The sequence below is a fragment of the Hippocampus comes genome, unplaced genomic scaffold (genome assembly GCF_001891065.2).
Source record: "Hippocampus comes isolate QL1 unplaced genomic scaffold, H_comes_QL1_v1.1 scaffold242, whole genome shotgun sequence".
In the NCBI taxonomy this organism is placed as follows: Eukaryota; Metazoa; Chordata; class Actinopteri; order Syngnathiformes; family Syngnathidae; genus Hippocampus; species Hippocampus comes.
In genome coordinates this window covers 587,598-600,460 of record NW_017805385.1, presented here as the reverse complement: position 1 = coordinate 600,460, position 12,863 = coordinate 587,598, and the positions used below count along the sequence as shown (strand labels likewise).

General features: G+C 40.2%; 1 protein-coding gene across 3 annotated transcripts in view; it reads left to right on the top strand.

The window, feature by feature from the left end:
• The window catches only part of LOC109517622 (dynein heavy chain 11, axonemal), a 39,803-nt gene that overhangs the window by 19,993 nt on the left and 6,947 nt on the right, over nucleotides 1-12,863 (top strand). For 2 of the 3 annotated variants that reach the window (XM_019872893.1, XM_019872891.1), the window contains 14 exons: nucleotides 783-906; nucleotides 1,089-1,231; nucleotides 2,521-2,682; nucleotides 4,713-4,946; nucleotides 5,121-5,267; nucleotides 5,366-5,479; nucleotides 5,556-5,699; nucleotides 6,261-6,443; nucleotides 6,528-6,629; nucleotides 6,739-6,873; nucleotides 8,019-8,192; nucleotides 8,295-8,530; nucleotides 8,674-8,796; nucleotides 12,010-12,214. In XM_019872893.1, the coding sequence (XP_019728452.1) occupies nucleotides 783-906; nucleotides 1,089-1,231; nucleotides 2,521-2,682; nucleotides 4,713-4,946; nucleotides 5,121-5,267; nucleotides 5,366-5,479; nucleotides 5,556-5,699; nucleotides 6,261-6,443; nucleotides 6,528-6,629; nucleotides 6,739-6,873; nucleotides 8,019-8,192; nucleotides 8,295-8,530; nucleotides 8,674-8,796; nucleotides 12,010-12,214 (2,226 nt within the window). Of the gene's footprint in view, nucleotides 1-782; nucleotides 907-1,088; nucleotides 1,232-2,520; nucleotides 2,683-4,712; nucleotides 4,947-5,120; nucleotides 5,268-5,365; nucleotides 5,480-5,555; nucleotides 5,700-6,260; nucleotides 6,444-6,527; nucleotides 6,630-6,738; nucleotides 6,874-8,018; nucleotides 8,193-8,294; nucleotides 8,531-8,673; nucleotides 8,797-12,009; nucleotides 12,215-12,654; nucleotides 12,855-12,863 lie in introns of those variants that run through there. The other variant, XM_019872892.1, reaches the window with a different exon arrangement.

Genomic DNA, 12,863 nt, shown 5'->3' with positions numbered 1-12,863 from the left:
CAGGATAGTGTTATTTTCAGCATCACATACCTGATGGTCCAGTGCTTGTGGAAGCGCAAATATCCTCTGTCTGTGTCTCACACTCCACTTCTATTGCAGTCTCATCTTCCTAATTCTCAGGATCTTCATTTGTATCCCTTTCCTGCTCTGAGTCCTCGCTCTGAAAATAAATGAATCCCGTGTCCTCTGACTCTCCCTCTCTGGTGCTTTCAACTTGCTCCTCTTCAAATCTCTCACCACTATCATCATCTGACTCTCTCTCTGTGTCTGGATAAATGTGTTTCTTTTTCATATAGAAATATGATGTAATGTCAGTTTTTCTTTTCATTTTTAACGTTAAATGTTTAAGTGAAGAGGAATTAGACTTAAAAATGCTACTGTTGGGGGCTTGTTTCATTTTGTGATTTTACATTGAAAATATAAATCGTGTCGTGTCAAAATAGCACTCGTGTCGTGGTAATCTGCTCTGCGGACTGCTTCTCATTTTCCCGCTCAATTTGAAGTGGTGCAGCACACTAAAGGGTCCGACTAGAATGTTAAGCCACGCACTTTGGTTCCACCTTTCGTGTCTGCAACTCTGCGCCACTGCGTAATCTACGTTCGGAGGGGGGGCCACAGGGGGGGGGCAGAGTCAGTGCTACAGGGGCACTGGCCCCCGTTGGCCCCCCCCCCAGAACCGCCACTGCATATTGTGGGTGATTATATTGATTCGTGTAAGACGTGTCATCGTTCGCATTCATTTGTTGTTCATTTGTGTTCATCTCATTTGTGGTTTTGCTCAGATGGATCTAGCCGGTTTGTTGCTGAAAGCTGGTGTGAAGAATCAGCGTGTAGCTCTCCTTATGACCGATGCACAAATACCCGATGAGCGCTTTTTGGTCATTGTGAATGACTTACTGTCATCAGGTCTGATTCTTAATTTCACGTTAATTCTTGTTCAGTGCTCCTGTAGTTTTTTTGTTTATTTAGGACAGAATCCATTTTTAAATGATTCATTCTGTTAAATGATTGTGAAATCTTCCACTGCATGACCAGCTAATATTGATCCTCGTAGTTCTAGTGTTTGTAATGGCTACAACTCTCTGCAGGAGAAATCCCTGATGTCTTCAGTGAGGAGGAGATTGAAAGAATTGTGGCCGCTGTGAGAGTTGACGTCCGTGCTCTTGGGCTGCTTGACACCAAGGAGAACTGCTGGAGGTTCTTCACTGACAGAGTCCGCCTTCAACTGACGGTCCATTTCTTTCCAAACCTAACATCTCATCACTAATTCCTCCCCCTCACAAGTCTCTGACCGAAGCCACGACACACACTAATAATGGCCACAAGTGCAATTCTCAAACATGGCCATTCATAATGGCATGCAATTAGGAAAGTCCGTAGTTGTGATAAATAGTTAAAGAGAATGCATTTCCAACTTTATCAAAATAACACCAATAGCAATATTAAGCAAGCATTACTGCTGTAAACAGCTACATTGGTAGCTTGATTTATTCATCACGGGGTGTTGCTGTTACACAACATTTTTGTTTGAAGCTTTATGTTTTGGAATACACAATCATTTGAAATTCAAAAAGAGTTGATAAGCTTACCTGTTGATGAGAAATGTTGCTAATTCTACATCCTTTCGGTTGCTTAAGTTCCCTTCGCTGTGCTTCTGCTTGTCCGTCCGTCTCTTCTCCAGTTGTGGGGAAACAAGGGATGGGCATTTTTATTATTATTATTATTTTATTTATTTATTTATTTTTTTGCTATTCCATCACAGTTACAGCAAAGCTCCTGAAGCCCAGGGTAACAGGTCAGCACAAGGGTGTGCGGGTGTTCCCCGCACATGACAACAAATTGTGACATGATGTCTTGATTGTTATATGCCTATATGATGAATTTTCTGAAAATAACTTTTTTTTTCCTGAGGTTCTGAATATTTGAGGACACAATTTAGCAATTTAGCTATTAAATAAATATACTGTATCAATGACACAATAATTTTGGTGTCATTACCTGAACTGCTAACTCTCAGAAATCTATGTAGACACAGACTTATTTTTCTATTTGTGATTAAACCAGCATGTCCCATGACCGAGTACAATATGTAACATACACATATTCTTGTGTTTGAGCTATTTACACCTGCTGTTTAAGGGCATTACTCCTGATGAGATAAATTAACAGACCCAGTCAAACTGGGAGGTGAAAAGGAAGGAAATTCTTGTCCGGGTCCACACATTTGCGGTCCAGCTAATCATTGTGCCAGGGTCTCGGGTCGTGGCACCGTCTGCTTCATCCAACTGGTGAAGTGTCTGCATGACTGCCTGCCAAAGTGAGAGAAGAAGGGAGTGGAGAGGAAATAGGAAGTTGCCAGTAATCTGTTTACCTTTAGGATGTTTCTGCGCTATTGTACCGTATGTGTTGATTTCTCTCAAATCACTGAAACTGACATTTTTAAAGCAAAGTAAGCATGCAGACTGTAATTATGCATTCTGTCATTTGTTTGATGTCTCTCTCCGGTTCTTTTTGTTCTAGGTGGTGTTGTGTTTTTCACCAGTAGGAAATGAGCTCCGACTAAGGGCCCGTCGATTCCCTGCCCTCATCCAGTGCACAACCATTGACTGGTTTCATCCTTGGAGCTCAGAAGCGTTGCAGTCAGTCAGCTATAGATTTATCCAAGAGATTGATGACATTGAGGTAACACCTTAGAATTCGCAATAAATTATCAGTTAGCGATATTTTTTGATAGCCCAATTTTGATCATACTTGTACATAACCAACAAGACATTGCCAGAAAGGTAGACATTATCAAAGATGCAAATGTATTTTCTCCATGACACAGAAAGGAGTAGACGATGATGAACCCCTTTTAATTACTATAGTGCAGCTGCATTAACATTTTTGTATATCCCTCATCATTAGTTCAGTGTTGAGATTCTGACAAATTGCCGAACACATGCCCGAAGACGCACAGTGAGTGCACGTATCACATTGTTTTCCATCATATCAGTGAAGCGCTCACAGTCCAGGATCATTTATGCTAATGAGCAAAAAGTGATTAAGCACATAACGACCTCCTAAATAGGCGCAGCTGTCACGACCAAGTGTCCTCACATGTAAGCACGTGCCAGATTGCTACTTTCCACTGAAGCGAGCGTGCACATCTGTCCCTGCATGTGTGGATTTTGATCAACGACTAAAAATAAAAGCACCCACATAAGTGGTCATGATGACTTGCATGATACTGTACAGTGGTCATCTATTACCCTCTATTTGTCGTTGTTTTTTAAAAGACGAGACATGAAATGGTTTTTACTGCGGTTTTGAGTGACTCTTTATTAGCTACACACGACAATCACTGGCCACTCAGTTCACTTCTCAAATAGACACAGAGTTTCTCTGTCAAAAAGCATTAGGTCTGAAATTAATGAATGAAATGAATACCATATTTCCCATTTGCTCTATAATCATTAAGGATGTTTTTGTGAGTTATGGTTTAGGGCGATCTTTGAATTTGCTGCATTTGTTTTGTTTGAATTGATTGCTAACTGTGTGATTAATGAAGCCCGCCTGTCATTGAGCATCTTACCTATGATGAATTGAATAACCCGTCACAATTGAGTGCCGCAAGCATTGTAGATAATGTTTAAAAACCTGCGACCGCATTTATCAAAGTGTGCATAGAACAGGTTCTAATTTCTTTCATACAAGTGAAATTTAGAATGTGCCTAAGTACGAAGAAAATCTGTATTTATCAAATGTGCGGACACCTCTTGTAGATGTGCGTTGATAAAGCCCACCTGTTCTAAACTACAACATGTCTAGCCTCATTTGCCTTGAGAAATGCCTCTAACTGACCAAAATATGGTAGCAGCAATCCCTTTAAGAAATGCCAGCCCACAGACAAGTATTCTTTTTAATTAACTGGAAGAAGACGAGCAAGTTAATATAGATGTCCGTATTGCAAGTTGAAGACACGTGATTTCACGATTTTATATGTGCAGCCAGCCCTCAGCTTCACATTTAAGTTGCACACCCACAGAGCTATTCTGTAGACTGAATGAATCATGCGTTAATTCCTCCAGCCTGCGAGTCGGAAATTATTTGTGCATTGAATAAAATAAATTGCCCGTTCAAGTAGCTGAATTTGTTCTGTGATGATGTTTTCATTAAAATGTGGGTGCAATTCATTCATGGCTCCAACTACGTTTGGGAAACCCTTGTTTAATTTTGGCTTGTTAATAATGTTTGTACAGCCGTTCTATCTGTAGCTTCACTGTTGTACCACAAGGTTTTGAGCGTACGCATGGTCAGCGCTGTGTGTACATTTACGCACGTCCTCACACACAAGTCCAGATTGATAAATTCTATACTTTGCGTGGGAATATTTGGTCACACATTTTACACACACCTTCTTCGCGTATGCAGGCTTGATAAATGGGTTCCCTGGCTTGCATTAGATACTGCTCCTTGTTTTACAAATTACTGTCTATCTCTGATGTCTCTGAAATTATTTTCACAGAGGTTTCAAAGCCTAATCATTTGTGCTAGCTACACCTACATTTCAGATTGAGTAAGTCAGGGCCACCCTAGTGAGATGGAAAAACTTGGAGATGAATTCAAAATTTATGAAGATAATATTTCAGTCGCCATCAGCTTGCGGATGTTAAACTCTACTCAATCCACCTCACCCTCTTTCCCTCCTTCGTGTCTGCTTATTTTTACAGCATGCTGTCCAGGAATCCATCAGTCTTTTCATGGCCTACGTTCATACCAGTGTCAACCAAGCAAGTGAAAAATACCGGCGCGATGAGAAGAGGCACAATTACACCACCCCCAAGAGCTTTCTCCAGCAAATCACCCTGTACAGGAACCTTCTGCAAAAGTCTCGGGCCCAGGTCCAGCATAAGATGAACCGGCTTGACAGAGGCCTTCAAAAGCTCCAAAGCACTGCTGCTCAGGTAAGTGAAACGATTTCCTGTAAAATCAAGGATGATATGATGAAGGTAGAATGCTGTGGTCTGGAAATTAGAATTATTTTTTAATTTATGATCTGAGTCATGTTGCTTCTTGCCTTCTCTGAAGTACAGCATTTACATTTTGAAGAATGTGTCATCACTTTGTTTCTCTCTTAGGTTGAGGACCTGAAAGCCAAATTGGCAGATCAAGAATTTGATTTAACCATTAAGAATCAGAATATCGAGGCTCTCATTACCAAGATTGGACTTCAAACTGAGAGGGTTAGCAGCAAAAAAGAGGCTGCAGATGTTGAGGCACAAAAGGTGAAATAACAGACTGCATTTTTGAGTTTTCTAGCCTAATCGTTGCTCTCCTTCTATAATCAACCCTCCCTATTTTAATGTATCCTTTGTTTGGTTAGGTTTCTCTCATCCAAGCAGAAGTGTCCATCAAACAACAGGATTGCGAGAAAGACCTTGCCAAAGCAGAGCCCTTACTGACAGCTGCCACTGCGGCACTGAACACGCTCAACAAGGTACTTGGTGCTGTTAAAAAGTCAGTCAAATCTGCGGTCCTTCTGCAAGCCGTAAAACATTTATAACTCTTTTTAGGTAAATCTTACTGAACTGAAGGCCTTCCCCAACCCTCCCCCGGCAGTCATCAACGTAGCGGCAGCCGTGATGGTTCTACTGGCTCCACGCGGTCGAGTTCCTAAGGATCGGAGCTGGAAAGCAGCACGGGCCTTCATGGGCAAGGTTAAGCTGTCATCGCCTCAGTTACATCTGCCTGATGAATGCCAATCTAATTTTTGTGCTGGCCTTGACCCTGGCCCCGCCAGCCATCGCTCCCGTACTTACATTACAGCAGGATGGCTCCATGAATATGCTCACACACTAGGGGAGGATGCACTCACTCAACACCCACCATAGATATATTTTAAAGCTCTTAAAATTGAATGGGTCTTGACTTTTTTCTAGATTTGTTGTAACCGCAGGACGTAACATTTCCTTTGAATAACAGGGATCACCAATTTTTTTTGCCTGACTTTTTCTCATGTTTCGGCTAAAATAAAAACATACCCAAACAAAAGGTGAACAAATAGCCTGGCAACTATTGTTTACATTTTCATGCATATATTTTGATACAATGAATGCATTCAACTAACAACGGAATTTGTAACTCATATAAATTAATCTGATAGAATAAATATAACAATTTTTATGAGCAGCAAAATCAAGGTAAAAACCTTATTTGTAATACTTTTAGTTATTCATGTGTACACATTTTGACATGTCTCCTTTACTGTGTTGGATCAGGTGGATGATTTTCTGCAGGCCCTGATGTCATATGACAAGGAGCACATCCATGACTCCTCTTTGAATGTGGTCAAACAGTATTACCTTAAAAAGCCAGACTTCCACCCTGATCAAGTTAGGACCAAATCTACAGCTGCAGCAGGACTCTGTGCCTGGACAATTAACATTGTTCGATACTATGAGGTTGGATACACACTTTATGTTCTCTATATAATTTGCTTTTGTTGTGAAGCATTTCATGACAGCATGTACTTATTGTGATTCCAGATTTATTGTGAGGTCATTCCAAAGAGGCATGCTTTATCCCAGGCTAATACAGAACTAGAAAACGCAACAACTAAACTGCTGGCTGTCCAAAAGAAATTGGTAGTAAGTAAAAATATGTTTTTATAGTCATAGTTAACTTAGCTGCTTAGTTTGTTGCTCAGATTTTATCAATGATATATTCTTTGCCTTTGCCCTTCTTGTTGCTCTCTAGGATTTGGATGCCAACCTCCAGAATCTTACAGCTCAGTTTGAGAGTGCTACAGCTGAGAAAATCAGCTGTCAACAGGATGTAACCCACACCAACCAGACCATAGAGCTGGCCAACAGACTTGTCAGGGGCTTAGAGGTAATCGGTGTGAAAATCTGAGAGCCAGATGGGCTGGGTGCTGTAATTGTTGCTTAATTTACACAAATCTCACTGCTGTTTTTTTTTTTTTGTGTGTGGTTTGCAAGGGGATACAGTATCGCTAGGGATGAAATAGCATCGAGGAAATGGACTTGGAAGGAGGAAAGAAGCTTTTATATTTTGGCAGGGTGTTCTGACGGTTGTTTTTAGCAAAACGTGTGGTTCCAACCATGGAAAAGGCATTGGCACTGGTTTAGACATATGGCTTGCTGTGTGTGCAGCTTCAATGGAGGAAGGACATGAGATAAACTTAAACACTCAAACACTGTTTCGGGTTTAAGCAAGTTGTTTATTTTTACTGTATGGCATTCATACATAAAGTGTCTGTAATATGTACGGAATATTTCAATTTGAGCACGTATGATTTGTCCAGGATTTCAATGAACCCATTTAAACCCCTTCCTGTGCTACAGTATAGCTGTAGTTGCTAATATCAAATAAAAATAGCCATTCAACTGGTCATTTCGTAACTGTGACTTCCTTATCCCAGAAAATAATGTAGTTTGGATGAAACAGCTTGGCTTTTAAGCATATCAAGATAAATGTTTTGCCTTTATGGCATTGACCTGGAAGCAATAGTCTTGTGACTAATAAATCAGGCCGTCTATGTTTAATCATTAACTTACCTCAAAGCCTCAACAGCTGTTGGAAATTAACAATGTCTCACCCCCAGACCGAGTGATATTACAGGCAATCCATAATACATTAGAGTAAAATTATAGTGATTTTTAACTGTCTGAAAATTTATTACGTGACGTATTTCAGATCCACGGCCCCTTGTAAGAAAATGTCATGCATGATTTATCGCTGTTGAGCTGTCACAGTCGTCGTATTGAACCTTTAGATAAATGTCGGTGTGGCGCAGAGTGAATCTGAGATCAAAACTTTAAGATCTGGGGTGTACATTGATGTTCTTTTCCACGCCTGCAATTAATTTGGGCTCTCCATGTAGTGAAATGAATATAACGTTGTTATTATGGGTGCATTCTAAATATTTATTTCTTCTCTTTCATCTGCTGAGTTCTTTGGTGTTTTCCGGTGTATAGGAGTCATGGTCCTTTTTGTCTGTTTCTTGTGTCTTTTAGTCAGAAAAGCAGCGCTGGTCACAGTCACTTATTCAGTATAAGAAGCAACAGCAAACCCTGTGTGGGGATGTCGCCCTCACTTCAGCATTTGTGTCCTACATGGGTTACTTTACCATGCAGTATCGTGCTGTACTCCTCAATGAAAAATGGATCCCGTTCCTCAAATCTCAGAAGGTTAAGTTTCATCTATGTCACACTGTGGTGGTAAAACCTGTCTTAAAAAGCCTCATTGCTGCTCCAGCACTCAATGACTTCAATCCCTGGCTTCCATTCCAGGTCTCCGTACCCCTGACAGATGGCCTGGATCCCATAATCATGCTTACAGATGATGCCACTGTGGCTGCTTGGCATAACCAGGGTCTGCCGAATGATAGGATGTCAACTGAGAATGCTGCCATCCTGACCACCAGTGAGCGCTGGCCACTCATGGTGGACCCACAGCAGCAGGGCATCAAGTGGATACGGAGCCAGCAAGGCGCCAAGATGAGGGTGGTGCAACAGGGACAGAAAGGGTGAGAAGGGGCTGTGATGTGTACTGTACGATGAAATCTTAATGTGTTTTTGTTCATGTTTTATTTATTGGACGTTATTTTTGCAGGTAAGATTATCAAACAGTAGGGTGCTGCAATCCTCATTTTGTTGTATCATTCCACAGGTACATTGATGTAATTGAAGAGGCACTGGCCTGTGGTGAAACCGTTCTAATTGAGAACATGCCAGAAAAAATTGACCCTGTCTTGGAGCCTCTCCTGGGCAAAAACACCATCAAAAAGGGACGGTTAGTTGTTGTTGTTGTTTTTTTTTTAACTAGAACATTAAAGCTCAATCAAAAAGAATAAAACACAGAATCATTACTCACCAACAGTATTTTGTTTTTGGGGTTTTGCCTATTGGAACACAAATAGCAGCAGTTTTTGTTGCTGAAGACACTGGGATCAGATTACCAGATGGTTGCGTCTCACTGAGCACTGGAACATCAGCAAGATATGACGGAAGACATTATCATTGCCCGTTCTTCAGATTATTAATGAATGTGCAGCGCGTGTTCTGAATCCATGAATGCAGCATATTGATCCATCCCTCAAGACAGGTGATAGATGTATATTTGTGCGTTCATATTCTTTAGGCCTGATGAATATTGAACAGATGAGCCTCAGTGTAAAAGCAGAATGGAGAACATTCATGGTTATGTATTAGTACTCATAAGAGAGGTAGCAGGAAACACTCAATGCAGTGGCTCTCCATCATGATGGCAAACTCAATTTCGCTTCAAAAATGTCCTAATGATTTGCTCCATGTTAAACATTTGTCTACATTCAATGAAGTAATTCCTTAACTGGCTTTAAAATGATTTTTACAATAACTTTTTTTTTTTTTTTTACGTTATCCCATTGAGTTCTAATTAAGTCTGGAAGTCTCTACTTTATGATTGTAAATAGCATTTGTTTTGGAATTCAAATCCACATTTCATTCCAGACCTCAATGTCTGCTGGTACTGCCTAATGTTATCCAGCTAATCTAAATGTGTAAACCTCTGCACCATTACAAACCGGTTTTAATATTCACAAAATCCCCCCCAAAACTGAGTGATATTTTTTTAGGGCTTTCGGGGTTCATTTTTAAAGTCTTTACTACGGTATTGCTGTATGTCCATACAAGCAGTTGTTTGAGAATATCTGCTTTACCTTATTACACAAGACTTAGTGACCTTTTTTTATCTTGCACTTGACAAATACTCAATTTAGAAAAAAAACAAATAAAATAAAACCAATACTTAAAACAATAACAACTAAAATGAAGCATTTAGAAAAAAATACCAATTCATAAAAACTAACAAACCCGCTCTAAAAACTCATTAAAAAGAACTGTATTAAAAACAAAAGTCAAAAGTATGAGAACACTGATTCATGGTGACACCTACCAAACATATGTACAGTACATCCTGCACATGCTATTTGCCATCTGTGTGTAACTCTGAGTATGAAGCTTTTTTTTGCGTGTCCGTTGCACTACCCCCTGACGTCCTGTCTGTCCTGAGAACACAATTCATCATATTAGAGCCGATTATCAGTTTATCCCTTGTAGATGACCCCCATACTTGTTTCTGTCGATGATTAATACAACCAGCAGGGCCAGGCATGATGGATCTGGCGGGGCTTCACAGCTGAAGTTCATTAATAATTGGAATGTTTTAGAGTGTGAAGTAATGAATACTAATTATTCCTTTCATGGCTGACGGAAGACTACAAGACAATCCATCAGCAAACTTTAATTTGGCGGAGTAATGGTTCTATCAATAGTACATTAATTCTGGCTAGTGAAGATAGAGAGTTGAACCCGATTAGGACACGAGGAACTTTGTGTTGTAGAACCACGGCCCTTGCCTGCCATCCAAGTGGCAATTAGAGAAAAATGAAAAGCCACCATGTTTGTCAAGCTTGTGCTAATTTAATTGAAATGCGGGGACAGATAAATATTGGCTATGGAGGAAGCAATCTTTTATATTTATTGTATTTTTTTGGACTATAATTTTCTCTGGAGTATAGTCGAACTAGCCAAAACATACATCATGAAGAAGAAAAAAAACAAATTTTCACCTGTCTACAGCCATGACAACAGATTACCCTCTTGCCCTTTCAAAAATATTCCGCATCAAGCTTCAGATAGTCTTCAAACTTTTTCCTATGATGCCTTATGCACCCATCTAGGGTTAGGTGCATAAAAGGGAAGGATTTCACTCTCGGTCCCCAAGGGTGTGATTAAAAAAAACACGGTCCGAGCAATAATCAAGGTACCTGGTTCAATAAAACAAAAATTTGCCCAAAGGTAGGTACAAAACCCTATTTACAATGTATGAAACAAAAAGGTTAAAAGAAATTGGATTAAAAAAAAAAAGGCAGCAAAAGCTGGCATGCAAACAAATGATCTACCCATACAACTAACTACTACCTGAGGAAGCACAAATTCTTGAATAAGACACTTGTTTGAGGCCGAGAGCAAACATGCTACTGCTGTCAGAATCACCGCCTATTCCTGTCACTTCACGGAGGATCTTTCCCGATAGTTTTTGGTCAATCAGGAAGGGCCGCTCCTTAGTGTCCGCAGTGATCTTAATAAAGACAGAAGCACTCACTCCCACATCCAACACAGTAGATCACACACACACACACGCACACACACACACACACACACACACACAACTGAATTACAGCTGACACGGTACATAATATGACTAGGGATGCAACCGATATATAAATCCTTGGCCCCACCATACCTCACTTACCTCCTCCATCATTACATCCTGCACAGAATCTGCGCCAATCTGAAGCTGGGTTCCCCATCCCAAACACCAAATTCTGGACATTTGATCCTTGAGCTTTCCGTGCCGCAGCTCCTAACCTCTGAAACTTTCCTCCTACTACAATCAAAAACATTTAGACAAGGGTCACCAATTATTTTTAATCTGAGAACTCATCCTTGGGTACTGTTACCAGTTTGCTAAACCGTAGACTTGTGAAACAACAAATGCCATAATTATGTTATTATTTGCAAAGTATGATTAATGATAAGTTTCAAGTTACACTGGCTTTAATTGTTGATTGATTGTTAAGAAACTGGGCGCTAGTGTCGAATAGATGGTTTATTCATCAGTTATTTAAACAATCAATGACAAATGGAGTGCACGACTTGGCTGTAACCAACTGAGACGCTATTGATTTAGTCTGGGCTGGTTTGTGGCCGAAAAAAGAGCGGACGGATAGAAAGTTGAGCCACATTTGCAAATGTTTATTTCTGTGATTATTTGTCTCGGACTATATTTAAAAAAATTTTTTTCAAACAATTATTAGTGTCTTTTCTTAACAAATGGTTACTGATGTTATTCTGATCCAAACTCAAGTCTTTTATTTTAATCAGTTGACAAATCCGTAAGGTGTTAGTCTATGACATGAATAATTTGGACTTTTGGCTAACAGTTTTTTTTCGTCGTCAGGTACATTCAGATTGGCGGCAAGGAGTGTGAATACAATAGTAAATTTCAACTCATTCTGCACACCAAACTGGCCAATCCCCATTTTCCTCCTGAGCTCCAGGCTCAAACAACCCTCATCAACTTCACTGTGACCCCGGTTGGTCTGGAGGAACAGTTGCTGGGTCAAGTAGTATCTCGGGAAAGGCCTGAACTTGAGGACCTGAAGGTAAAACCCCATATTCAATTTATGTATGAGGCTTCAGTCCAGGATATCAGAAATGAATAACCGGTTTGGTGCTCTCTGTCAAAGATGGAGTTGAACAGGCAGCAGAACCATTTTAAGATTGAGCTTCAGACTTGGCTGTAACCAACTGAGACGCTATTGATTTAGTCTGGGCTGGTTTGTGGCCGAAAAAAGAGCGGACGGATAGAAAGTTGAGCCACATTTGCAAATGTTTATTTCTGTGATTATTTGTCTCGGACTATATTTAAAAAAATTTTTTTCAAACAATTATTAGTGTCTTTTCTTAACAAATGGTTACTGATGTTATTCTGATCCAAACTCAAGTCTTTTATTTTAATCAGTTGACAAATCCATAAGGTGTTAGTCTATGACATGAATAATTTGGACTTTTGGCTAACAGTTTTTTTTCGTCGTCAGGTACATTCAGATTGGCGGCAAGGAGTGTGAATACAATAGTAAATTTCAACTCATTCTGCACACCAAACTGGCCAATCCCCATTTTCCTCCTGAGCTCCAGGCTCAAACAACCCTCATCAACTTCACTGTGACCCCGGTTGGTCTGGAGGAACAGCTGCTGGGTCAAGTAGTATCTCGGGAAAGGCCTGAACTTGAGGACCTGAAGGTAAAACCC